The following is a 27500-nucleotide window of genomic DNA, read 5'->3' as shown; positions in this document are numbered from 1 at the left end:
CAACATCCCACACAATATTTTTAGATTTTTTCCTACATGGGTTTGGTTCTTATAGCTCTAAGAGATTGAAATATCTATTTGATTAAAGAGAGATTTATTAGACGTAAATATGTTATGAAACTCAATATATTAACAACCTTCTTCTTCTTCTTCTTCTTCTTCTTCTTCTTCTTCTTCTTCTTCTTCTTCTTCTTCTCCTTCTCCTTCTTCTTCTTCTTCTTCTTCTTCTTCTTCTTCTTCTTCTTCTTCTTCTTCTTCTTCTTCTTCTTCTTCTTCTTCTTCTTCCTTCTTCTTCTTCTTCTTCTTCTCTTCTTCTTCTTTCTTCTTCTTCTTTCTTCTTCTTCTTCTTCTTCTTCTTCTTCTTCTTCTTCTTCTTCTTCTTCTTCTTCTTCTTCTTCTTCTTCTTCTTCTTCTTCTTCTTCTTCTTCTTCTTCCTTCTTCTTCTTTATTATTATTATTATTATTATTATTATTATTATTATTATATTATTATTATTATTATTATTATTATTATTATTATTATTATTATTATCATTATTATTATTATTATTATCATTATTATTACTATCATTATTATTATTTTTATTATTACTATTATTATTTTATTACTATTATTGGTATTATTCTTATTATTGTTATTCTTCTTCTTCTTCTTCTTCTTCTTCTTCTTCTTCTTCTTCTTCTTCTTCTTCTTCTTCTTCTTCTTCTTCTTCTTCTTCTTTTTATACTTATTCTTCATCAACAACAACAACACCATCATCACTATCGTCGTCATCATCATCATCTTCAACAGCAGGAGCAGAATTATCATCATGATGGTGATGATGATGATGATGATATAGACAAAACAATAATAATAATGATAATAATAATAATAATGATAAATAATAATAATAATAATAATAATAATAATAATAATAATAATAATAATAATAATAATAATAATAATAATAATAATAATAATATAATAATGATAATACTATTATTGTTATTATATTATTATTATTATTATTATTATTATTATTATTATTATTATTATTATTATTATTATCATTATTGTTATCATCATCATAATCATGGTTATTATTATAACTTGTTTATACAGAGCAATATCCACAACATGTGCTCAAATCGTTACATCGGTAAAACAGGATCCCAAACAAACAGCATCATTTAAATGTAAGATAAGACACTCCACCAGTAAGACGCCATTACAATTTTTTTGATCGAGACAAAACTCACCCTGGGAATATACTCATTAACATCTGACTAAGCTGTGATAATGCTCATGAAAGGACTCTTATATTAATTTAAATATGCACTCTCATAAAGTGACTCGAACCCTTTACCTACAGATCTTTTGCGGCGGGGTGTAATATCACAAACTACAAACAATAAATAACAAAATAGGTATCTTATAGTACACTTTCATTGAAATTACATCACAGGTCACGTTCAGAAGTCTTTCTTTTAGTGCAAGTGTCCCTTGAGCCATTTCAACGCAGTGAGGGCTTCTTATCTTACAAACAAAAATGACATAAGACGCATGATCAACACTCAAGACTCCTTATGAAACGTTCTACGTGATGCCTTATGAAATATTCAAAATTATGTAAAAGAAACTGACCTACAATCTTGTTTTCTGTGGTGCTAAGAGTATGTACTGACATTCCCAGAACCGTCTATGGTGTCCAATTGGACCAAATCAGCCATACACTAACAAAACAGGTTTTTTTTTCGTTTTGGCCGCGAAAAAATTACTTCATATATCAATCGATTAAAATGACCTCCAGTTTGGCGACAATTCTTAAACCCGAGAGTTTGCAAGAATCTCGAGTTTCAGAGTTTTTGAACAAGTTTTAGGTCATTTCAATTATTGGCTATATGAAGAAAAGAGTTTTTCAATATAAAATGTTTATCATAATAAGCCAATTCGACGATGTGCAGGCATTTCTATATTTACATCACTATCACGTCACGTGTCTCTGATTTATATAAGGTTTTTATATATAAACGATCAATTCACGAACAATTTGGATACAAAATTCATACCTTTCCAACGTTAAACTAAGCACCAGCTAACCAACTGCCTAAAGATTTTCCTGGCGTTATCCATTCTTGAGAATCGTAATCAAATTAATTTACAAATATGATGAAAATAGCATTGCTAGTTGTTGCCTGCTTGGCTTCTTTGACTTTCGCTCAAATTCCAAGTTTTGGGAGTTGCCCTAAAGTGAAAACACAGAAGAAGTTGGATATCAACAGGGTAAGTGTCAAAATTGTTCTGGTTTCTATCTTTATTTTTCTTCCATTCAGAATATAATAGACTTTCTATTATCGTCTAAAATAGTCAAGAATCATGGATCCGGAGTTTATTTAGTTGAACGGACAATAGCCTTTGATTACTGCCCTTTGGATGAGACGGTAGTCTATTGCAAAGTTTTTTTTTGCCAGATCTAGCAGAACCAGTCCTCAATCTGGGGGAATAGGGGTTAAGATAAAGTCCTGACAGCACACATTAGATTGATATCCGTCCCTTTGTTAGTGAAGCGAATGATCTCTTAGCTGATCTATGAATAACAATAATAAAATGGAATAAGAGCTTTACGGAAATCTGGACGTTTCGAATTTTCCATTTGTTAACAGAACAGAACGAATGAAACACAAAAGACGAATGGGAGATGAGAGCTGAGACAAAAGACTAATGAAATTCGACTGAGACACTAAAGCCTATGAGAATCAGAGATGAGAGCTGAGATAGTAATGACGAATGAATCACCAAAGCTGAGACACTTAAGAGGAATGAAAGCCGAAAGCTGGGAAACTAAAGACGAATGAGAGATGAGCTCATTAATTGTGCCCTGTTGGCAAAAGGGAAACCCGAAACGTCCACATCATTTGTTTTTGTGAAACAAATGGAAGCTTATACTCCCTTTTGTTATTGTTTCTAATTTCTTCGAGCTTTAAATAGAAACATTTACATTACCTAAGCCATCGAGACTTTCTGAGAAATATTGATGCTATTCAGTTACACACAAAACGGCTTGTAACTGCAATGCGTGGTTTAAGGTGGAGATTAGATTTTATTTAATAAAAAAAATAAGTGATTATTCTCCAGACACTCAAGCGTTTTACATGGGCAGTCAGCTTCGACACCCGTCGTATCTGCCTATTGCTCTAGTTTGATATAACAGAGGTCTGCAAATATTATGATTTCCCCGTTACATAATAAATGATAATATTAAACGGCAATAATTAATAGCTCGTATAGCTTTCTAAAACCTTCACAATAAAATAAGTAATGACTAAGAAAAAAAAACAAGTTTCAGTCCCATTTATATTTGACAATAAATGTCAGTCTGGTTTATTCTGTTTCATAAGTGTTAATGTACGTATTTACACATTTTTATTTATAACAACATTGAGCACTTAAACATAGGCCACAGTATTTGCTTATGTTTTTGCGATGAGCTTATCTCATGGAAGCCGAGGTTCTTAGCCGATCTGGCCGTCTCTCTTGCCTTTAATGTTGTGTACCGGGCTGATGCAATGATGTCAGGCTGGAATTGCTCTTTATATTCCAGCTAATGAAGAGACTGAAATCTGCTTTGATATGATAAATATATACATGGCGTCAGATTTCTCCCTGTTAAACTTGCTTGGCCTGTTTGCGGGAATTGTGTGCCCTCAGACTGTGGTATATGCAGTAATTATTGTACTTTCTATTTAATAGTAATGAAGTTCTAATCTTATGATAAGGAAAATGTTTGCTTCAAGGCAAGTCTGAAATCAAACCTAGTAAACAGGTTCAAATGGTATAAACGGCTAAACAAGCCTAATAATATTATAGCAAAATAGTCAACTGCTTGCGCGTCATAAGTATAGACTCATGAATAAATGATGATAGTGCCCAGATGGTAAGAAGTAAACAAATGATAGTTTCGCCGGCTTCGTGAATTTTACAAGACTGCACTAGACTTCTTTCAGCTTATCCCGCATTTTGCAGTGCATGGTTGCCATAATCAATGCCACATCTCCATGCATCTCGATGCATATCATCATCTTCCTCCAGGCCCAGTTCTTTCATATCGTCCTTTACCCTATCCAACCTTCTAGTCTTTGGGCGTCCCTTAATCCTCTTTCCCGCTAATTGTATATACAATATTTTCCTTCCCACGTACTCCCTCTCCGTCTCTTAACAAGACTCACAAGACTAGTCTTGATAAAACAAGGACATTGTAATGAATGATCAACTTACATATATCCAAGTCATAAGGATACAATGCGTATCAAAGTCACCATAATACAATCATAGGATGTAAGAAGAGTAGGCAGATAATGTTGTTGATACAATCTTTAGATCAGAAAGAATTTTTAAATTTAATCAGTGTTTTCACTCACCCCTTTTTTGAGACGTACACCACTGAATAGAATAAAAGACAAGGTCCTTTCCTGGGAAGTTAGATTTTTGGAAGATTGCTGACACTGAAATCGCAAAAACGCTTGTCACTTTTTTATTCTTAGTAGACTCGACTATTGTGGTGCGCTGCTCATTGATTGTCCCAATACAATATATTTACAAAATTGAAAGATTGCGGAAAGCTCAGAACATGGCGGTTAGATTCATACGAACGTTGCGCATCACGTTTTATTTAATTTTGGGCGGATCAGATCTCTGATGACTTTGAAGTTTGGTCCACCGACTATCGATTTCATATGACCTGCTGGGAGAATAAATAAAACATTGAGCACGATGAATGCGTGGTTTTGTTCTATTTAAATGTTTATATCTCTTTTCATTTATACAGTATCTGGGCTACTGGTACGAGATTCTGCTTTTCCCAACCATTTTCGAGAAGGGCAAGTGTACCCGTGCGAAATACTCTCTCAAACCAAACGGTCATATCGAGGTCTTCAATAGAGGAATTGAAAAGGGCAAAGAAAATAATATTGTTGGCGATGCCTTCAGGCCGGATGACAATGAACAGGGTAAGTTTTGTGGCTGTTTTTTTTTTTTTTGTCTATCCCTTTCTTTTAAAAAGAAGAAATTTAAAGAAAGAAAAGTATTGGTTATTATTGACAAACGCGGCAATCTACGTGAACTTGTTTTAAAGTCCGATTACCTAACACAAATATATTTCTAATGATTAATATTTTTAAAAATAAAAATAATCAAAATTTTCTTTTTGTTTTGTTTTTTCTTGTTTTTGTTTTCTTTTGTTTTGTTTTTGGTCATTAGAAAATAATATCCACGTCAGTCAATAAAACACGTAAAACTGTCATTTGCTCATTAAAAATGCAAAAATTACCCCTTTTTAAAATACAGAACAAAATCCGTTATCACTTTAATGTTGACACATTATTAATACTAGACGTCTATAGATTGTCAATTTACGAAGGCTCAATTAGATTGTGTTGATTTTTAGTTAGACCTAGTAAATTTTAAACTAAATCTCTGCTACAGAAGAGAACTTTTTAAAATAGTGATAAATGACTTAGTATTTGGTATTTTATATTTACAAACACAAGAAAATAATTTCTCGTATTATTAGTCTCAAAAGATCTAGATTCGGTCTATAGCCAGTTTTGTCTGAGCTTGTCATTCTACGTAAAAGAAAACTTGGGATTTTATACAGGGCAGTATTCCATAATTGTAATCCATCGCCACAAGACAGTATTATGTTGGGCATTTAAGTTGATAGGGAACGTGGATTTTATACTCAAGAATATGAAACTTGGGCTGTGTTGGCATATTATATCACGTTTATTTGAAATAGATTCTTAAAGTGACAGAAACTAAGATTAGATATTTCTGATTATTCTTACTTTAAATCCACTTTTGACGCCTAATTCATCTCATCACAATACCGTTTTGATGATCATAGCGCTTGACAGACTGCATTGCGGTTAGCGCCTGGGTTGTCTTGGTCCAGTCTCGAGATAGACCCTGATAAATTTGTCCCTAGATTGAATAAAATCAATTTTGATTTATTTTATTTGAAACCTGAGACTCATTAAGGTCTCAGTCTTGTGTATCCAAATCTGTCGGACTTAATAAGCACGTAATTTGGACTTCATCGAAGTCCTAGGATTGAGATTTTGTAACAAGATAAGAATCATTTTAATCGTTCGATACTTGAAGAAAGAGTTTTCTGGCCAACATTTTAAATACCTCTTTTTTTTCAGCGTACGGCTGAAATAACTACTCGTTCTCTAAAATCGGAAATTAAAATGTCTTTATAAAACTCGTAAAAGATTAATCCGGTGTATAAAAGTTACAAATGCTAAGAATGACAACAAAGAGACATTTGGACAAATATTGACAAAATTCCTTTTGTTTACTTTGAGTAGAATCTTTAAAATCTTTTTAATTCACATAATATATTATGATAGATTAGTAATATTTGTAATAAATAGACACTAGTTTACAATTTGGCAGACGTCATAAAACTCAGTACTTCAACATGACGCAATTTTGAAATCCATTTACTTTTTGGGATCCTTTTATCCTGTCAATAATTTAAATATAATCTTTCCGACCAATTTTTACAAAATGTATTATATCTTAGAGATGGATTGGTTGTTATGAGAAACATCCGTTTCATTGGGTCAGATAATGAAGCGTTTCATAAAATTTAATGGTTGAGTATTAATATGATGAGTAGTTGTATCAGAGGCAGGAAATAAAGTAGAGATAATAGTATCAGAAAAAAATGTTAATAAACCATGAAGCTATTAATGAATATAATTGATCAGAATCATGGATTTTATATAACCAGCGGATATTTAACCAAGTACTGCAGCACTGTGTTTAATGGAAATTATTTCTTATAATCAGAGTGGTGGGGGTAAAATAGGGACAGTGAAAGAAAATGGCTTCCCTCCGTCCGATAGCTCAGTTGATAGATCACTCACCCTTACAATAAAAAGGTATTGATATCGATCCGTGGTGCAATCAATATTTTTTCTGATCGTGTCCACCCAACAATGATAGGGTATCTGGGTCTGTCAGACCTCAAGGAAAGTACTTTGAAATAGACTTGTGTCTTATTTTAAAAGTTTGCAAACGATTGCTGTTATTGAAATGATGAGTTACATCACCAAAATGCAGTGTTTAAAAAGCAAGAAATGAAGTGAGTAGGAAAGTGCCTGAAAACAACAGAGAATAAAAACTTTGCGGCGGCGATGGGGGATCGAACCGGCGACATTACTGCTACGACAACTCCCTACTCACTTCATTTCTTGATATCATCTACATAAGTGCCTGCTCCACTCACTTTTCTGTTTAAAAAGCTCAGAAAAAACTGTTACTGGACAGCTTGCATTTCGTGTTTGGTAACTTGTTCTTTTTAGAAGCTGTATTATTTATTATTGTATATTATTACCTTTTTCAGAACATTTTACAGCCGCCTATAATCGCCTATTAGCTCATAAACAATACGTTACGAAATAACTATTTGCTCTTTGTTTTATTATGCCGTGGCCGCTGATAGTCATGTCTAGGTAAAGGGCAGAAACCGGTAAAATAGTTTTCCTCACACGTACTATTATATTGGTGTACACGAATAAACATATCTTTTAACTTTGATTTGTAAACTTTTATGATAAAATAAAATTACCCCAAAATTCTTAAAGATATCAGCCTTGAGACTGCGTTAAAACTCAAAACGTCCTGTTTGCGCAATGTATGCCCTTTATAACATTAAACTCATAAAATCACACTAATAACCCCTCCTGAATCTTTGTTTTATGACATAAGACCTTTTTGAAATAATAATTTATCATTCGAATGAAAGCTTTAGTCCAGAACATAAAAATTTTGAAATCACTTCATCAATCCGTTGGAAGCTTTGCCTTGATGTAATAAAACAAAAACCCAAGATTACCAAAGTGCTTGCAACAGTAAAGCAGCAGCGCGCAGCAGAGGTAATTAAATATAAGTGCTACGAGAATCTTATGTAGAAGAAAAATAAATGTCAACGTCGTGGCTCACAATCAGGTTACTCGTTAATGCAATGCTCATCACGACATAAAAGGTTGACGCGGTGAAATAAAACATAGTGAATAACAAGTTTTTGATTAATCGCATTAATCGATTAAAAAATATTGAGCTTTTAAATAACGCAATATCCACTAAACGTGCTAAAGGCACTTTACAAAGGGTCCCTGACCAATAGCAACACTTAACATGTATGACGAGACATGACGCCTGTTAGGCGATATTACAATTTTTTTCTGACAGGGACAACGCTGTTAACGGCCAGGTACTCATTTTACACCTGAGTACGGTGAGAGAATGTGAGTAAAGAGCCTTCTCCAAGGACTCAACTAATCGCCGAGCGAGGCTCGAACCCAGGACCTTCCGATCCGACAGCGATTGTCATACCACATGACCACAAAACCGCTTATCACTTGAAGATACATAATATTTTTCTTCAAAAGAAAGTGTCAAACATACACTGCACTCTCTCAGTATGATACTAATTTATCACAAAGTGTTGCAAAATTACATACAATATAAACAGTAACACTAAATTATGACAGTGTTTTGAGCTGATCACTGACAGTCAGTAATTTCCTGTCACTCCCGTGTACTCAGCTTAACTTTGACAAAACACATTCAACAATTTTTGGTCAGAAAACTCTTTCAAATGTCGATGTAAGAAATTTACTTCCATTTACAAAAAAAAAAAATGCCCAACCCGGGACTAAGGAATTCCTCAAGGAAGTCCCAGGTTTGACAGGTTTTGGCAAGATTAGGGTCAATTTAATCGATTGACATGTGAAAGACAAGTTTTATGGCCAAAATTTGTTTTAATGTGTTTCGGATTTTTTTTTTCATAGTAGGACATTACTGATTAACGTAAATTAATACGAGTACACCTACCTAACCTACTGGCGGAACTCGAGAGTTGACGGGAACATCGTTGTTGTAATTGCGTGGTATTATGTCACAACTGGGAGCGCTTCGTTCAAAATCTCAGAATAATTGCCCTAGAAAATCTGACTGTTTAAAGAGACTGATATGATAAATAGTAATGAAAATAACATTTGTATGTAAAATGATAATGATGATGATGTTGATGGTGATGATGATGATGATGATGATGATGATGATGATGATGATGATGATGATGATGATGACGATGATGATGATAATAACGCATTGGTTATTCAAGGAGTCTCTTGCAAGAGACCCTAAAAACGTAGACCTTCACAGACATTTGGCCCACGAAACAAGAGTTTATCACGTTACAGCGTTAAACGAACAATAGCAATTGCTTGCCACCCTTTGGATAGGACGCTAATACATCGCAAAATGCTTCCCGCCAGATCTTACAGACAAAGCTACCCAATAACTATCATAACTATGGACAAGGGGATCATAAAAAATAATCTCTAATGCACCCGGGATCGATTATTGTCCCCTTTCATGCGTTAAGCGAGTGCTCTACCAACGGAGCTTTCGGAACTCCCCGATGGATCCTAAAGACCCTTTATATTTGATTCTATTCATGTCAGGACAAAAACAAATATTCAAAAGTACACATTTTATTAAATCATTAACTTCATTCCTTTAACTTTATTGATTTCAGGAAAACTTAAGGTTCGATTCAGCGAGAGCCAACCATACGGTGACTACTGGGTGATTCATACCGACTACGACAACTACAGTCTCATCTACTCATGTGGCAATGTGGCCGGAATCTTCCACGTCGAGATGGCCTGGGTTCTAGGCAGGAACATGACCCTTGACCCCACCATCACACAACAACTCAAGGACGAATTGGCATCCTATAAGGTTGATGTATCAAAGTTCAAGGCCACAGATCAGACTGATTGCCCGGCATAAACTTTTAAAAATATTCTCTCGAATCTCAGAGGAAATGGTTACCAACCTCATTAGAATGTCGATGGTCGGGGGATTTAACTTCTGAAGTCTCGATTTTCACGATCCGCGGTTCAAAACTCTGAAGTCTACATATGAGCTTTGCACACCATGTTTTATTAATTTTTTGGTGGATCAGACGCCTGATGACATTAATGATGTCTGATGACATAAAAGGTCTGATCCGTTCAAAGTTAAATAAAACATTGTGAGCAAAGCTCGTATGCAGGCTTCAGAGTTTTGAACCGGCGATCTGAATATCGAGACTTCATATGCCGACCATCGTTATGTCGGAATAAACAAGATATAGAAAATTAAGATTAAAGTCAAGATGATCAGAGATAGGAAAGTTGAATTTCTTGAAATTTAAGAAACAAAATTCGCTTTCTTCAATGACCACATTCATTTCTTTTAACTCAAATAATACAGACTCAACTAAAAGTTCAATTATGGGCATTAGGTTTATCCCAACATAATACCGTTTTGAGGCGAGTGGTTACAAATGTATAGTTTGTGCATGTATGGGTAATTAGTATAAAAATGTAAAGCAGATTGAAGTTAATTCAAATTTCTAGACTATCGATGAAAATTATTTATGGAATATAGGTGCAAATACTAACAGGTCTGATATCCTAACAAGATTATTTATTGAATTGTATATCAACATATCAACCAACTTATCTTTATGATAAATTGGAGTTATATACACCCTTCCCTTGTCATCCGATGGAAAATTGCTTGTCATTGAAGGAAAGAACTCTTACGCGTCATGTAGAGGACGATCCTTTTCTAGAAGAACCCGAACTCTCTGGAACAAACTTCCAAAAGAATTATGCCCATGCCAGGGGCATGGGCATATTGGTTGATTTGGTGCCTGGCACCGCATCCATCTATTAAAAATGGATTACAGCATCTTTAAAAAAAAATTAAAACTGAGAAAGGGTTCTTACCGCCTCTTACTTATTTGAGTAATTTTTTTCTCTATTTTTTTTCTTTCTTTTGTATTTACAAATATAGCATGTTTTATGTCATTTTCTTCTGATTCTGGCACCACCTTATACTGGAAGCATGACACGTCATTGAATACGGCATTCTTCATCGGAAGATACGTTTAAAACGCATTTTAAGACTTTGTTATAATCCAAATTAAATTGTTGATGCTCCTGTAAAGTGATCTGAGCACTTCCTCGTAAGATGGAAGAGCGCTCAACAAATATAATAATAATATATTATTGTTATTATTATTATTATTATTATTATTATTATTATTATTATTATTATTATTATTATTATTATCATTATTATTATTATTATTATTATTATTATCACCATCATCATCATCACCATCATCATCATCATCTCATCATTGTTATCCCCACCAGCATCAGCATCATCAACAGTACCATTATCATTACTTTTCATATTGTCATAATAATATTTTAGTTACTATCATCACCATCATCGTTTACAATCATTATCAATACAATTACAACCTTATCACTGCTGTTATCATGAACTGTTATTTTTATTGTGTTTATATTGCTGTCTCTATTGTTTATTGTTAAATCAATATCATCACTATTCTACAAACACAATAATGCAATTTCCCCTCTTCACAAGATAAAATCAAATCTATTGCAGATTTCACTTTAATAACGAATCAATACTTAATCACCCATACCTATATAATCGCGGGAAAACCGGGAAAGTTTAATAGCCTTTCGCCGCCAGACTAATGCAAAATTGAAGTTTTACAGCAGCCAAACCCGTTTATTGAAATTTATATAGATTTTCATAACAATACATTATTGAAAAATTTTATTCCACGATCGTTTTAAGATTAAACACCTCGTTTATTTGCCACAGCTAACATTTTGGAACATAATTCTCAAATTTTTGTTTAAGACTGCGTAGTCTTCTCCCCATGATCCAATTGATTTTCTCATGTCCGGATTAGTAATTGGATCCCATGCATTTTTAATTGACCCTTTTAACTCTGCTTCCGTTTAGACCTTCATACGACCCTTATAAACAATGTTGGACATCAGTGACCAAATGCTGCAGTCCATTGGATTCAAGTCAGAAGTCATAGGAGGCCATTCCAGACTTTATCCGAATCGATTATTTGTGTTTCTGCAAGTCGGGGTTACTTCACTTCCAAGTTTGCGATTGCTTAAAAACAAGGTGCAAATTTGGAAACTTTTGACATCTCGGTTTTTGAACGACTTTAGTGTAGTCGGCATGGTTTCTTAATCAACGAAGGATTTTAAATTTGATATGGCAAGTTCAAACTTAAGATATTGTTCTTGTTCCTTGTAAGTTTTCGAATCCTTCTTATATCTCTTTCGGATTGAAAAAGCGTCTTTCTTTATTCCGATTTTTTTCTAGTACCCTGCTATATCACATCCCAAAAACAATCGTTATTTAATTCAATTTTGAGACTACGAAATATTGGTGGATTATTCTAGTAAGCAATGTAGCAGTACATCAGTGCCTGTTCACTAATTTGTTACTTCGATATTTCCCAAATGCCTTTTAGACGTGTTCAGATTTGTTTGTTGCATTGATATCTGTGTCGTATTTTTACATTTTTGTGGATGTTTATGGTCGACGTTCTACAACCATATTTTTCAATTTTAGATTTGATTTCATTTATGAATTCTGAATTATTTCCAACATTAAAGCTGTGATTTTACTGTAATAATTATCGATTTTCTTTGATTTCTTTTTATTTCTCTTAGATTGTGTTGTGACCACTTTTTAAAAAAAAAATATGTAAAAGTGCCTTAGAGGCGCCATGGCTCATTCCACATGTCAACCATTAAGTGGATATTACGCTAAAATATAAAATCTCATTATCTATTTTGATCAAAATATCAGGATTCGAATCAAGTAGAAAGTTTGTGTTAAAAGTGTAACCTAATTAGCCCAACCGTACTAATATTATTTTAAAGCATATGGGCAATGCGCTTGTCACCGATTATGTCCCTTGGCTGTGTCCAACACAATGAACACTATATTGAGGATACAACTCATACAATTACAACATGCTGAGATCAATATTACAGAGGCAGGAAACTCGGAGAGTGGGAAAAGGGGTTTGATTGAAGACGATGCATAGCCTATCTAGATCAGGTCATTTCAAGTCGGTAAATAGCCTCTATCAAGTATCAATTTCCACGTGTGTGACGATAATAAAGATGATGATGATGATGATAATAATAATAATAATAATAATAATAATAATAATAATAATAATAATAATAATAATAATAATAATAATTAATAGTAATAATAATAATAATAATAATAATAATAATAATAATAATAATAATAATAATAATAATAGTAAATATACTACTACTAATGATAATAATAATAAGAATAATAATAACAATAATAATAATAATAATAATAATAATAATAATAATAATAATAATAAATAATAATAATAAATTATAATAATATGAACAATAATAATAATAATAATAATAATAATAATAATAATAATAATAATAATAATAATAATAATAATAATAATAATAAATATCATATATCATCATCATCATCATAATAATCATAAAATAATAATGTTAATAATATAATAATATAATAATAAATAATAATAATAATAATAATAATAATAATAATAATAATAATATATAATAATATAATAAATAATAATAATAATAATAATAATATAATAATGATAACAATAATAATAATAATAGTAGTAGTAGTAATAACAATTTCTATAGCGCCCCTTTCTACCAAAAGTGCTTAGTAGGCTAGCGGCTATGTGGTCTTCCGTTATGACACTCGCTTTCGCATTGGAAGGTCATGGGTTCGAGCCTCGCTCGGCGCATAGTTGAGTCCTTGGAAAAGGCTCTTTACTCACATTCTCACAATATTCAGGTGTAAAATGAGTGCCTGGCCGTTAACAGCCCCGTCTCTGTTGGAAAAAAAAACATTAATATTGTCTTACAGGCGTCATGGCTCGTTCAACATGTTACCTGTTGCTGTTGGCCAGTGACCCTCTGTAAAGCGCTTTGAACACGTTTAGTGGGTAATGCGCTATATGAAAGTTTTTGTTATATTTTATGAGGAATTAGATGAGTAAGAGAGGTCGTATGTGGCTGAACGGTATTATGTAGTGGGGAAATTAGACCATAAAAAGTTAATTTACATTTAACATAAACAAATAGATAAATTTCACTTTATTCATCCCATAGGGAAAATGTGTCTCTAGGGTCTATTCCAAAGGAAAACTGGAAAAACCCAGGCGTCAGCCGCAATACAGCGTCGCAAATTGAGCTAGGGCGAAGTGGTGACTTGCTCAAGGCCATACAGCGCAGTGGCGGGTGATCGAATTCGGTAGCTTTCGAGTACGAAGCAAAGACCGTACCGCTGAGCCACGCTGTCCCAAATGATAAGAGATAAGAATTTTGCCTTTCTGTAAACTAAATATCAAATTTTATCTATCACCATAATGAATAGAAATAAAACTCAAGTTTCATATTTACCGGTATATTTCGATATTCGGCGGATCAAACGTCTGAAGTCTCGATTTTCACGATCGGCAGCAGCTTCTAATGGTGCTCACACTATTACGTTATGACGATCGACCCAATCAGCAAGGACTTTACCGCACTCGTGCAAAGTCGCGAACCCACCCGGAAGCTTCGTCACAACACACCGTTCAACTAGATGCGCTGCGGTTTCGGGTTCCATCCCACATCGGGTACATGTTGGACAGGTGGAAAGTCCCCACTGATGAAGTGAAAACTCTGAAGTCTCGATTTTCACAATCGGTGGATCAAAACTCTGATGTCTACATACAAGCTTTGCGTACCATGATTTATTTAATTTGATGACATCAGGGGTATCATCCGCCCAAAATCAAATAAAACATGGTGAGCACAGCTCGTATGTAGACTTTAGGGTTTTGATCTATCCACCGATCGTGAAAATCGGGACTTCAGAGATTTGATCCGCCGATGATCGATATTCAGTTTCCAGCACCTTGTTCAACTGTAACAAAATACCATTTTGTGATGGCTGGTCATTAATTAGAAGTAAGTTATGAAATTTTCTCTCTGTGACCTTTCGGGGGCCATATCACTGTATTAGCCTGTCCCCGCGGTTTTTTGCCATTTCAAATGCCAAAATTTGCCAAAATTTGCCATAAAAATGGCAAAATTTGCCATCAAAATAACAAAATTTGCCCAAAAAAATTGCCGCTAGTTTTACAAAAATCAAACAATTAAAACAACATGTACGGTAAAAAATTGATACAAATAGAGCATTTTGTAGAATATTGATGTCACAACATGTCAACATGAATTTATTTACATTTTGAATGGCTTGAAATAATAATATAATAATAATATTAATAATAATAATAATAATAATAATAATAATAATAATAATAATAATAATAATAATAATAATAATAATAATAATAATAATAATAATAATAATAGTAATAGTAACTAAGTAAGTAAAAAATAGAAGGAAGTAATCAAAATATTTTATTAACTATTTAGCTTCTTAAAATTTGGGAAATCAAAGTGAACAATCGCATAAAAAATTCAAAATTTGAAAAACTTATTAAGGAGAGGAAAAAACTAACTATTCACAAAGAAAGAGAAACAAAATCCATTTTCCAATGGGGGCACATTAAATTTGTATTCTCTACTTACTATCCAATTTTGAACATCATTATTATTGCTTTATAATATAGGCCTAATGGGTTTTTGAATGGAAAACATGGAAAAAATCATGAAAAATCATGATCATATCATGAAAACTAAGTGCAACTTGTGGCTAAAAATGAAAATTGCATTTCATGAAAAATATTTTAATAGAACACATTTTGTTTACATAAATGATAAATGTGATAAATTTCTCAGGAAAAGAATTAAACTTTTAAAAGTAAAATTTTTGAATGCAATAAAATAAAAATAGGAATTTGGGATTATGGGATGAAGGACGCGAGAGCTCTTCAGTAAAAAGAAAAAAATGGCGAAAAACAAAGCTTGGGATCTCCAATAGCCTAGGCTAGGCCATAGAGGTGGGAGGCTAGGCCTAGACATATTTGTCCGTTATTTAGTGCCAATTTTGGATGCTCGCATTGAAAGTCGCCGTCTTTTCACAATTTTTCATAGCTTTTGTTGTTTTGTTTTTTTTAAACAAAAAATCGTCACTTTAACCTAAAAACGGCGAAAATTGCGGCTTTTTGCGGCCAAATAAAAATTTGCGGTATTTTGCGGTCAAGGGTGAAATTTGCGGCCGCGAAAAACTGCGGGGACAGATTAGCTACTGTTTACAATAGCCATAGTAAGTTGAATTTACGCAAAAACAGTGGCAAATTCTCAACAAGGGAGTGGGGGCGCACGGTGGTCCAAGGACAAATCCAGTATTTTTTTGTTTCATTGTAAACACAGATGCGTCAAAGCCAAAATTGAATGACGTAGATTTCAACCACTCCTTTCTGTTGCGTGACATTTATTTATCTCCATTTCTAGCACTCTTGGGATTTTGAAATTCAATGTTATTCTCTCTGCGGACTTCAAGGTCACGCTACAACTGGAAACTCTTCCGAAATTTAAAAAAAAACAACAAAAGAATTCAAGGATTCTTTAGTGTGCCCTGCTGCCTTCAAGCGGAATCATGTGGGAGCCGTTTATATGGAATAGTTGAATTTATTTGAATATAGCAAAAGAAGTTATACTTAGATTGATGTTATTTTTTTTTTTTAGAAAAGACAAAAGTCTAAAATTTCACATTTCATTTTACTTTTAAAATGTTACTTGGCATCTGGTTGACCCCGACAAATGCCGTTGTGTCGTGAAAGGTTACTTATTTGTGTTGTCTAATTAGGTGAATTCCGTCCTTGATTCACATTAGAGGAGAGACGTGATATCACGAAAAGGCTTCTCAAAATAGTTAATACGTCACGTCACGAGGAGGGGGGGGAAAAGACCCAACATTGTATGCAAAAATCGACCGCTTAGTTTGCATTTGCATTGTCACAGCTTGGGTAAGTCGGAAGTTGGCCAAATCTCTTTGTCAGAAAGGAATGAAGTTGACTTCACAAGGCTTCTTTGTTATTGCTTTGAGACCGCCAGTTGGGTGATTGATTCTCACTGAATTTCATCAATCCAACTATTAAATGTGCAGGGTTACAATCACACACACACGCAGACGCACATAATACACAATGGCCCATATATATATATATATATATATATATATATATATATATATATATATATATATGAGTGTTGGTGGGTACTCGTAGGTACGAAAGTGCTCGATAATGATGGTTAGAACTAATATAAATAAAATATAAATGGGATCACTCACTGTGGCCAAAACATATGTTTATGTGGCTTTCGTCCACGTCGTCAGTTGGCATGATAATGTCCGCAGAAAAAAGGAATACATATATATTTAAATTATTTTTTGTGATAATACTATTGATCCAGGCAGGCACAACTGGTGAGTGCTTCATTTAAACGGATATCATCAATAACAAATAAAATAGGGTATGTGCGTCGCCATCGTTAACATATTATAGCCTGACACTAGTTTGACGTCATTATTTGGTTTTTGTACCGCCTAGTGAGTTGTCGTTAGTAGTGCTCATGGAAACAAGTTATTTCATTGGTTGAACTATTGAATACAACTCACGATTTGTTTTCTTTTGTGGCAAAAGACTGGCATTTTGACGTCATTTTCTGGTGCCTATTACGGGGGGGGGGGAGTAGGGCAGATATTAAGAGGACGAATAACTGAGCTTTTGTAAAGTACAACATTCACTATATTATATTCTCAAAGCGTTTTACAGGAGTCCCAACCAACAGAAAAATTTGATATGCAAGACACGACGCCTGTAAGGCGCTATTTATATTTCTATTACTGGCAGAAAAAAGCCAAGATTTAAAAGTTATTGTAATGGAAAACAAGGGACATGCACTCTCGAAGGCACATGTTTGCGACTGCCATTTTCTTTCAAGAACGGAACGGAAACTGCAAGTCACCAGATTACATTAGTAATCAAGACCCACAAAGCCGCTCTTTCCATTAATAAAATATTGTTGAAATTTGCATGTGCAGAGCAATGTCCGTCTCAAAAAACTCGGAGGGCTTTGCAATTTTTTTTTTATTGTAGAGGTTGCTATGATAAAATAATGCCATCTTAGTGAATGACAACCAATCTATAATTTATGCAATTCACTCAATTTATTTCATTTAAACGTTGAATTAGTTTGAAAAGAGATCTCATTCAAGAATGGACTACAATCGCCAGATTTTATTACCATTTCCCGCCACTACATGTACAAAACGATGTTGCAACACGAAAAGGCAGTAATCGCTTTTATATCCCTTCTTTAAAAAATAAAGCAGTGTGGAGAACATTGTGCTTATTTGAGTCAATAAAAAAATGATACTGCGCACAACTCTACTGAAAGATTTGAAAATTAGAAATGTATTTTTTACAGATAGATAAACAGATAACTTGATTTCCTTTTATAATTTAAAGTCAGTTTGAAAGTTCGTTGAGTCACACAGATATCATAAAATACGTACCGACGACACTAACACTCTCAAACGCAACCAATTTCGTCACTGTAAAAAGTTTGGCGTTTTTACGACAGGAAGAACAACCAAATGGATTTTGACCATTGTTTTGATTTTCAGCCGCCATTTTGATTTTAGTGAAGTATTGAAAGGTAGTGCAAAGCAGTCCGAGGTTCTTTTTTTACTATTAAGGTTAGCTCGAGATCAAAGTATTTCTTTTTCTATTAGGGTTAGTCATAAATCTTAGTAAAGGTGCTCGGGTGTTTGTTTTTCCATAAGTTAAGTAAAGGGGAGACATTCCGAAAGTTCCTACATCCCCAGTATTCTTTAAATTTTTATTTTCACCGTTGATCTTTTGTCAGGCGTTTATTAATTCAATATGTCATCATTTTTTCTATTAAGGTTAGCTCGAGATCGGAGGATTTTTTTTTCTATTAGGGTTAGTCATAAGTCTTAGTTAAGGTGCTAGGATGTTCATTTTTCCATCAGTTAAGTAAAGGGGAGACATTCCGAAAGCTCCTACATCCCCAGTATATTGTATTCACTTAATGTAAATGTTGCTGCTCGAAGCTCGAAGAAATAATTAATAATGTGAAATTGAATGTCAGCTTCAATTTAATTACAAAAACAGATCAAATGAACGTTTCGGGTTTCCCCTTTATCAACAAAACAGGATGAATGAAATACCACAGATGAATGAGATAATGTGGTAGTGGCGTAGTTAAGATGAATAAACAGAACATTGTTTGGCAGGAAATTAGTATGCTCCTATTTGTAAGGAAGCACGAATTAAAATAGAATATTAGATATTTCTAAAAGGTGCGCAATTAATTAAGTGAAAAGACGGGAGGCGGGGAGGAACTGTGTAATGCAGTTTAGAAAGTGAAATATAAAAATGTGTATACTGTTGTTGGAAGATATACAATAGAATTGAAAATCCTTTCTTTAAAAAATATAGTCTAGCCTTGTGGAGAACATTGCGCCATTTGAGTCAATAAAAAAAATTATGCGGCGCAGAACTCTACTGAAAGATTTGAAAATTAGAAATGTATTTTTTACAGATAGATAAACAGATAATTTGATTTCCTTTTATAATTTAAAGTCAGTTTGAAAGTTCGTTGAGTCAAACCGATATCATGAAATATGTACCGACGACACTAACACTCTCAAAACAACCAATTTCGACACTGTAGAAAGTTGTCTGTTTGGCGTTTTTACGCAAATCGTCGCATTCGAAATAATGTATTCACTTAATTACTTTAAGGATTTCAGATCTACACTAAGTTTTCAACAGTTTTCATCTATTTATGACGTCAAGTATTATTATTGCCCCTTTCATGTTTTCAATGTGATGGTTTCGGGTGGATAATATCCAGGTTTAACTTCTTTGGTAATAAATTTAAAAAATAATAATAATAGTCTAAAAAATCGAAATTTAAAACAAGAAAATAGGAGTTGCATTGAAGGTAAAATAAGGTTTTAGAAAGACCTTATTAAATGTTATAAATAGTCAGATGGATCCGTAGCGCAGTGGATAAGCTGTCAGACTCTAACCTTGAAAGTACTGGGTTCAATCCCATTGTGGACATTTTTAAAAATGTTTACTTTATTGAGAAAGATATCATTTTCGTTGTTATAGTTACTGGACATATATGTAAAACCTGAAATTAATCTATTATTATCATTATTATTTATTATTATATTTTTTTAAAACAACAACGGTACCAGTCAGTGTGTTATCGACGTGCAATTATATGTAAACATCGATTGTTATCATTTTATAATATTTTATCATTATTATCAGTGTATTCGTTTACCGCGTCTTTGTCATTTTATTGGGGGGGGGGGGTCTTCTTCTTTTTCTTTTTTCTTTTTTGTTTGTTTGTTTTTGTTGTTTTTCAAAAACTTCCTGTCCCATCATTGTTTATGTCTATATACCGTATCTACGCCATTCACACTACACATCTCTCATTCGTTCTTCTTGTCTTATTCGTCGTGTTTTGTTGATAAAGGGGAAATCAAAAACGTCCACAGTATGTCTTCGCCTATTAAATTGAGGCTTACAGTTCAACACTTATCGTTATTTTTTCCTTCGATTTCGAGCTTCAAGCAGAAACATTTTCATTAATCAATCAGCAGTGCCAACGGAGGTGCATAAAAATGGTGCGTTTTTGTACACCTCCAGTGGAGGTGCATAAAAACGATGCCAAACGCCACCAAACATGATCACCGGAGTACTGTACTGTAAGGTTAGTTCTCGATATCAGGATCGTCTTTCAACTCTGTTCACGTCTGCTACTTCAGGTTTATTTTCGCAGTTGATTTTCTTACGACAACCTGTTTTCACACACGGTCAACTATATGTTGCTGTGTCACGGGTCAGAGGCTACAGCGGCTTACATTTTATGTTGAGCAACACAGAAAAATCAACAGAGGATTTACCAAGTTGCACAGACAACGTTGTTTACCAATCTGCCCTCATTAAATGATGGTGGTTATAATATCGAATGAAAATAGTTCCTTCCCCGTGAAATTGCGGGCATTTTACTAGTAGGAAATAATACAAATAGATCATCTTGAAAAATTGTCATTCTCACATTGTAATGAATCTCACCGGGTGTTTTTTTCTTGTAACCAAATGTACCAAGGCGTCAATAAAACAATCTTGATTCGGACAACTACATTTCTACTCTTTATCCAATCGCATAATAAACCTCTCAAAATGGTGAAAACTAAGACCGCTGCAATTTCTATGTCGACCATTGCATTTTAAAAAGTAACTAATAAGTACAATTTTGATTGTAATATATATATATATATATATATATATATATATATATATATATATATATATATATATATACATATATATATTATAAATATATGTATATATATATATATATTTATATATATATATATATATATATATATATATATATATATATATATATTTACAGAATTGACATATATATATATATATATATATATATATATATATATATAATATATATATATATATATAATATATATGTCAATTCTGTAAAATATATTCACTTAAGATATAAATTAATTTTGAATCGACACGAGGAAAAGTCTATGTAAAAGAAAGGCTTGCTTGTTTGTTCTTAAGACAAAAGGTGTTACTTCCGGGTGACAGGTTATATTGGGCCTTGTTGACTATCTAGTGATATCTAAATGCAGCTCTCACGTTTGACCTGTTCACTATCCATGGCAATTCATAAAACAGGATGACCCTGATTTCACCTTTGAAATCAAAAGCAATGTAGTACAGTGAGTTATGTTGTCATATGACGGTATTGTTGCCAGTGACAAATAAATAATATAGAGTCAGATCACAGATTCATAATCCTGCTTCAAGTTAATCCATCTTGCTTGTTTTTTGTTAGATGAATACGTTTGTCACGGATTCTGTCGCTTAGTTGTGTCAAACAAAATGGATACAATTAATCGACAGTCATCATCGTGATAAATCGTGTCATGTTGAGCACGTTGCCGGTCAGCTGTCTCCACGAAATCTGTGTTGTTTTTTAAATCACTTTTGGCCATTCGTATGTTATTTAGATATATCATTCTTTGTCTTCCTCAGCTCTATTTCCTTCGATCATCCCAGGTGTTACCAACTTTTCTATTCCGTCTCTTCTCCACACATGTCCCAGAAACCGTAACTGCCTGTTTCTGATGGTTTCGATCAACATTCTTGCCTTCTCACCTTCTCCAACACCTCCTCGTTCGTACACCTGTCTGTCCATGATAACCTCAACATTCTTCTTTACACCCACATCTCAAATGCCTCTAACCTCCTCGTACATTCTTTGTCAAGCGTCCACGTTTCACAACCGTATAAAAGGTTAATTATAACATATTATGTTTCCACTACTTTCATTCTGGTCTTTATCTTTCGGTTGTTGTTTGACACAGCTGGTCGCATTTTATGGAACACGTTTTTGCCATTGCTATTCTTTGTTTTATATCATCTATGTCATGTGCGTCACGGGTAATGATAGTGCCTAAATATTTAAATTTCTTTACTTGTTTGATGGACTCGCCTTGCCTGACAAGTGGAAGGTCGTGTTGTTGTCATTCTTTGAGACCACCATGCATTCGATTTTCTTAACATTTAGTTTCAGGCCCTTCTCTTCACTTTTGCTCACCAGTATATCTAACATTTTCTGCACATTTTCTTGAGTATGCCATCAGAGTACCATCGTCTGCGTATCTTATGCTATTCATATTCTTCCCTCCAACGACGACGCCTTTCATATCTTCAATTTCTTTGAATATTATTTCACTATATATGTTTAAAAGGTCAGGTGATAAGACGCAACCGTGTCTTACTCCCTTCTCAATGTTAAATAAGTCCGATGTTTCATTATCAAGTTTGACACACGCTGTTTTGATTCCGGTATACGTTTTTCACAATTCGAAGGTCTTTACTGTCTACACCGATCGTTTCTAAGATTTTGAAGCGCGTTTCGTGTTACAACACGAAATAGGACAATAAACGTATTGCAACAACACGAAATAGGACAGTAAACGTATTGCAACAACACGAAATAGGACAGTAAACGTATTGCAACAACACGAAATAGGACAGTAAACGTATTGCAACAACACGAAATAGGACAGTGCACATGGTACGCACTTCTTTTTTTTAGGGCTCAATGGTGTATATGAGTGTATGAGTGAACAAAACTCACAAAATCATACAATTCATGAAAACAACAAGCCACAACACTGAGATCAAGTCTATTATTTCTAAATCAAACATTCTTGTCCAATAAATATGATTTTTCAACATTAAAACTAAACCAAAGAAGAATACTATAATAATATAGTAGGGGTTTACTGGCCATTTATTAAAAAGTGTTTTATTTTTCAGATCACAGCAAAATGTTGGTAGCAATTATGTGGCCTCACTGACAAACCATATATATCCTCTTCTTCATGGAGTGGATATAAGGTTGTATCATCCTATGAGGAATATCGTTCCATTCCTCATTCAATATCTCAGAAAGAGCGTCGATGTAATTAAATTTCTGCCTCGAACACGGCTATCAGTCCAATCCGACAGGTGCTCGAATGGCAAAAGTTCAGGTTATGGCTGGGCAATATGGATGAAATAACACATTTTGTTCCTCTGGTAATTTACGACAGATGGTTGCCTCATGGAGCCCGACATTGTCTTGTTGTAAGACAAGTTCTTCATGTTGTTCATTTATAGGGACGACGTGGTCTTGTAAAATTTCATTTGGGTAATTGTCAGCATTGGCATTTCTTCCCAAATCAAAGAGGTCATTTTTTCTCTTGGCACTGACGCCACTCCTGACATCTACTTCTCCCGATGACCGCATAATTAATAGTATGTAACGTTTAACGACAATTTAATTGGATTCAAACAACATAACAGGTTCTCCTTCCAAATCTCACCGATCGAGTAGGTACCTATGGGAGTGGCCTGTTTGTCGAACTAGAGACGGAAATGTCAATAATATAGACTCTCTTTTTGAGATATTGATTGAGGAATTGAAGAACAATTACTTTTCAATAAATCAACTTCTTCTAAAGGTAGCAATCAATAGTCACTGTCTGTTTTCAAGTTTTTGAAAATTTGCGCCAGCTACATAGGCTTTACGCCTCTGAATGGTTAATTATTTTACTCCAGTATTTATCTCGAAGTATAAAATGGATATAAACAAGTTGGTGGTTATATAAAGTGATATGTGAGGTGTAACTGAAAGAATTGAAGTAAATACTCACAATTTTGGAGAGATGCCGTTAAGAAAACAGTCCAGCAACTTGCAAAAAGGAATGTAAAAAATGTACAGTTAAAATTACACGGTGATTAACGAATGCCAAGTTTTAATACTGCATCTGCAAGGGGAATTTTACTCACAATGCTGAGTTATAACGCGTTGGAGTTGAAGTGTGTGAATTTCCGTTTCAAGTCAACTTGTTTATCCAAGCCCCTGGCATAGCGTAACATGCATCAATGTCCTGAATGGCTTCTGTTGTCGTTTACATCACGCAAACTTGATCAACTATAAATAAACAACAGATATTAAATATGAACATTGTGTACCTAGAACATGTCCACGAAAGCATCATGCTCAATTAGCTTCACAATGTCCAACCCCAACTGTCGACGCCATGGAAAATCAAATATCCATCTATACAAAATGTGACCAATCGTCTCAAAAGGGTATTATATCGGGGTGATCAAGATACTTAAGATTAATTTGAAGCATAATTTATACAATCTGAGAAATCATGACTTCCTTCAGGTGAATGGTTTTTGATATTTCAACTCTCCAACACTTTAAGTTTCTAATTCTGATCATTTTGACGTAAGAATCAATTTCGTCATCAAGTTCATTCCTACAATATACCAGATTGATGTGATGAATCACATATTATAAGGTGCGTGTAAGGCTTGCCTTTGCACAAGCACCCTTACACCGCCTGCCGGTGTCAGGTACCCATTCACACCTGAGTTGTGTCGAGTAGCTTGCCTAAGAACACAACACCGGGGTCAGAGTTTTACAATCACTGGCATCTATCTATTCATTTACCATGCTCAACATTTCGAAGCTTCATTACAAGACGAATCACTGCGGCTTACCGTTAAATCAATGACATTACTAAAACGTGCATTATTTATCTAAGTATCACTGTGAGTTTTAAAGTTTATGAACTCAAGTTAGACAGGTGTTCATTTCATACCCTTCTCTTGTAAAGATGAGGCATTCAATATTTTCAACCATAGGATAAATCACAATTTGAAACGGAAATGCTCGGTCTGGGAGGAAATAATAGTATAATACACCCATTGTTCACCGGAGTGACATTCGACACCCGTTTTACTATTCAAATTGACCCGAAACAAATCATTAATAAATAAACTTATCACCAGTCACCAATTATAGGATGAAACACTGATCAAAGCACTGAAGCAGGTAAATTCTTTTATTCGAGCTCATGTAACTTGCAATGATGTCTGAGTCCTACGACCACAAATTCAGTATTTAACATACCTTTTTTATTTTCTTTACTGAATCATCAAAGAATTCATGAAAAAAAGGGACTATTAATGTTCAATACATTCAACTTTCGTAAAGCTGGGGCTGACGGCTTGATTTAGTTGTTTGATCTCCCCTTCCCCAGTTTTAGTTGAAGTCTGAGTTTTGCATTCCAGCTCCTTTATTTCTTGAATGTTTACCTCTCCACTTTATTACATTTATTTTAAGTCTAAAGGTCTTATCCCATGGCGAGTAAATTTTAAGACTCGCGCATGGTAAATTCGCGTATAGTGTTTCCATGCGTATCAAATACGCCAAGAAGAGGAAGTACCTTGGTGCAGAGGAAGTGTGTAGCAGGGGTCAACTCATCCTCGCCTTTGTGAGTGACATGCCTTTAACTGGTCTAGAAAACGCATATGTTGAAGTCATCATTTGTGTAGAAATAGAAATAAATTTTTAGAACATTGTTCTTGTGTTGATGTAAAGACTCATTGTAAAGACAAAGATGACCAATGAATTCTTCATGCAAATTGAAATTAGATGTTATTATGACCTCGTCCTGAGAGGTGTTTTATTTTCTTCAATGCTGGAGTTTTGAACTACAAAAAAGCACACACAAAATAACGTGAGCTTTTATATAGAGCAATAGCCACTAAGCGTGCTCAAAGCTCTTTTTAAAGTGTCCCTGACCAACAGCAATACGAAACATGTAGAACGTGACATGACGCCTGTTAGACGATATTACACTTTTTTCCAACAAAATCAACGCTGTTAACGGCCAGGTACTCATTTTACATCTGAGTACGGTGAAAGATTATAAGTAAAGAGCATTTTCCAAGGACTTAACTATGCACCGAGCGACGTTCGGAAAGGAATGTGTGACGTCACGACCTTTGATTCTTATTGTACATATGATTTGGGATGATTTGTTATCTTTGTTCACTCCTAAAAACCACCAAGCCTTGAGTGGCGGTGTTTGAGTAAGTTGTCCTTTTAATAAAATTCACTGTGTTGGGCACAACTTAGGGACAAATATGTAACAAACGCATTTCCGTAATACGCGCGCATTTCAAGTGTATAAAATACAAGTCGTTGGAACAGATCCTTAGTAGGAAAACTTTTATTTCATATATCGATAGATTAAGATAATCATCGACTTGTCAAAAGGATTTAAACTTGAGACTCTATCGTGGTCCCGGATTTGATATTGTTTGACAAGCTGAGGATCATCTTATCTATCAATATTTAAAGTTAAGAAATAGTCCAGTCAAAGTGGAAAATGATATTAAGTCGTTGAGGAATTAGATATAATGTTTGAGTGACAAGAAGATCCTCTATAAAAACGAATTTCGGTAATATAAAGTTGCGTTTAAAAGCAAAACAAACATTTTGACAAAATAAATTTGACAACATCAAAGAATGATAAGAATCTATTGATAGAATGGTAAATTTTCAGATTTCAACGAAAATCAGAAGTTTGATAATGTTTGCAGACGATGTTAAACAACGTATAGGCATGTGTGATGTCTACAGATATAATAAATTTGCCGTTTTCAACGAGTGTTGAGATTTAGATTCAACGACATACATTTAACCCTATTAAAGTGCGGTCCACTTTTACCAAAACCGATTTCATTCCTTGCAATTAAGACTATGAAGCAATGCCGCCACCAGATCTTTTCGTTAAGAATCTAGTCTTTGTGACTCTCTGTTTTTATATATATAAATGTAATATGATCTGCACAAGATGAATGATAGGAAAAATCATAATTCTTATGTTTTTGTTTTTAAGGGTTTTACGGCGCTTGCAACACGTTTAGGTCATATGCGCCAGTAAAAAGGAAGAAGATGGGATAGTACAAAGTTCTAGAATTACAATTAAAGCATCCAAGAATAAGGCAGACAAAGGGGAATTGGTTCAAATAGGGAACAGATGTAGATTCCAAGAGCACACTATCAGTGTACTTAGTTAGAGATCACCTAAAAGT

General features: G+C 33.9%; 2 protein-coding genes across 2 annotated transcripts in view; one reads left to right on the top strand and one right to left on the bottom strand.

The window, feature by feature from the left end:
* Positions 1 to 27500, bottom strand: part of LOC144968551 (uncharacterized) — a 328253-nt gene that overhangs the window by 239846 nt on the left and 60907 nt on the right. The window lies entirely within an intron of this gene.
* On the top strand, positions 2036 to 10815 carry LOC144969659 (apolipoprotein D-like). The gene is made up of 3 exons (XM_078908801.1): positions 2036 to 2266; positions 4809 to 4989; positions 9597 to 10815. The coding sequence occupies exons 1-3, from the start codon at positions 2150 to 2152 to the stop codon at positions 9851 to 9853; spliced, it is 555 nt and encodes a 184-aa protein (XP_078764927.1). The 5' UTR covers positions 2036 to 2149; the 3' UTR covers positions 9854 to 10815.

The sequence above is a fragment of the Berghia stephanieae genome, chromosome 3 (assembly GCF_034508935.2).
Source record: "Berghia stephanieae isolate SIO BIC M18660-M18661 chromosome 3, UCSD_Bste_1.3, whole genome shotgun sequence".
NCBI classification, from domain to species: Eukaryota; Metazoa; Mollusca; class Gastropoda; order Nudibranchia; family Aeolidiidae; genus Berghia; species Berghia stephanieae.
Note: the sequence above shows the minus strand (reverse complement) of the source record. Positions and strands in the feature narration are given on the sequence as shown.

Excerpts from the sequence above, each read along its gene's own strand:
- LOC144969659 (XM_078908801.1), top strand. The coding sequence starts at position 2,150 with ATGATGAAAATAGCATTGCTAGTTGTTGCCTGCTTGGCTTCTTTGACT. Across the intron at positions 2,267-4,808 it reads AGAAGTTGGATATCAACAGG|TATCTGGGCTACTGGTACGA; the intron begins GTAAGTGTCAAA and ends TCATTTATACAG. Across the intron at positions 4,990-9,596 it reads GCCGGATGACAATGAACAGG|GAAAACTTAAGGTTCGATTC; the intron begins GTAAGTTTTGTG and ends TATTGATTTCAG.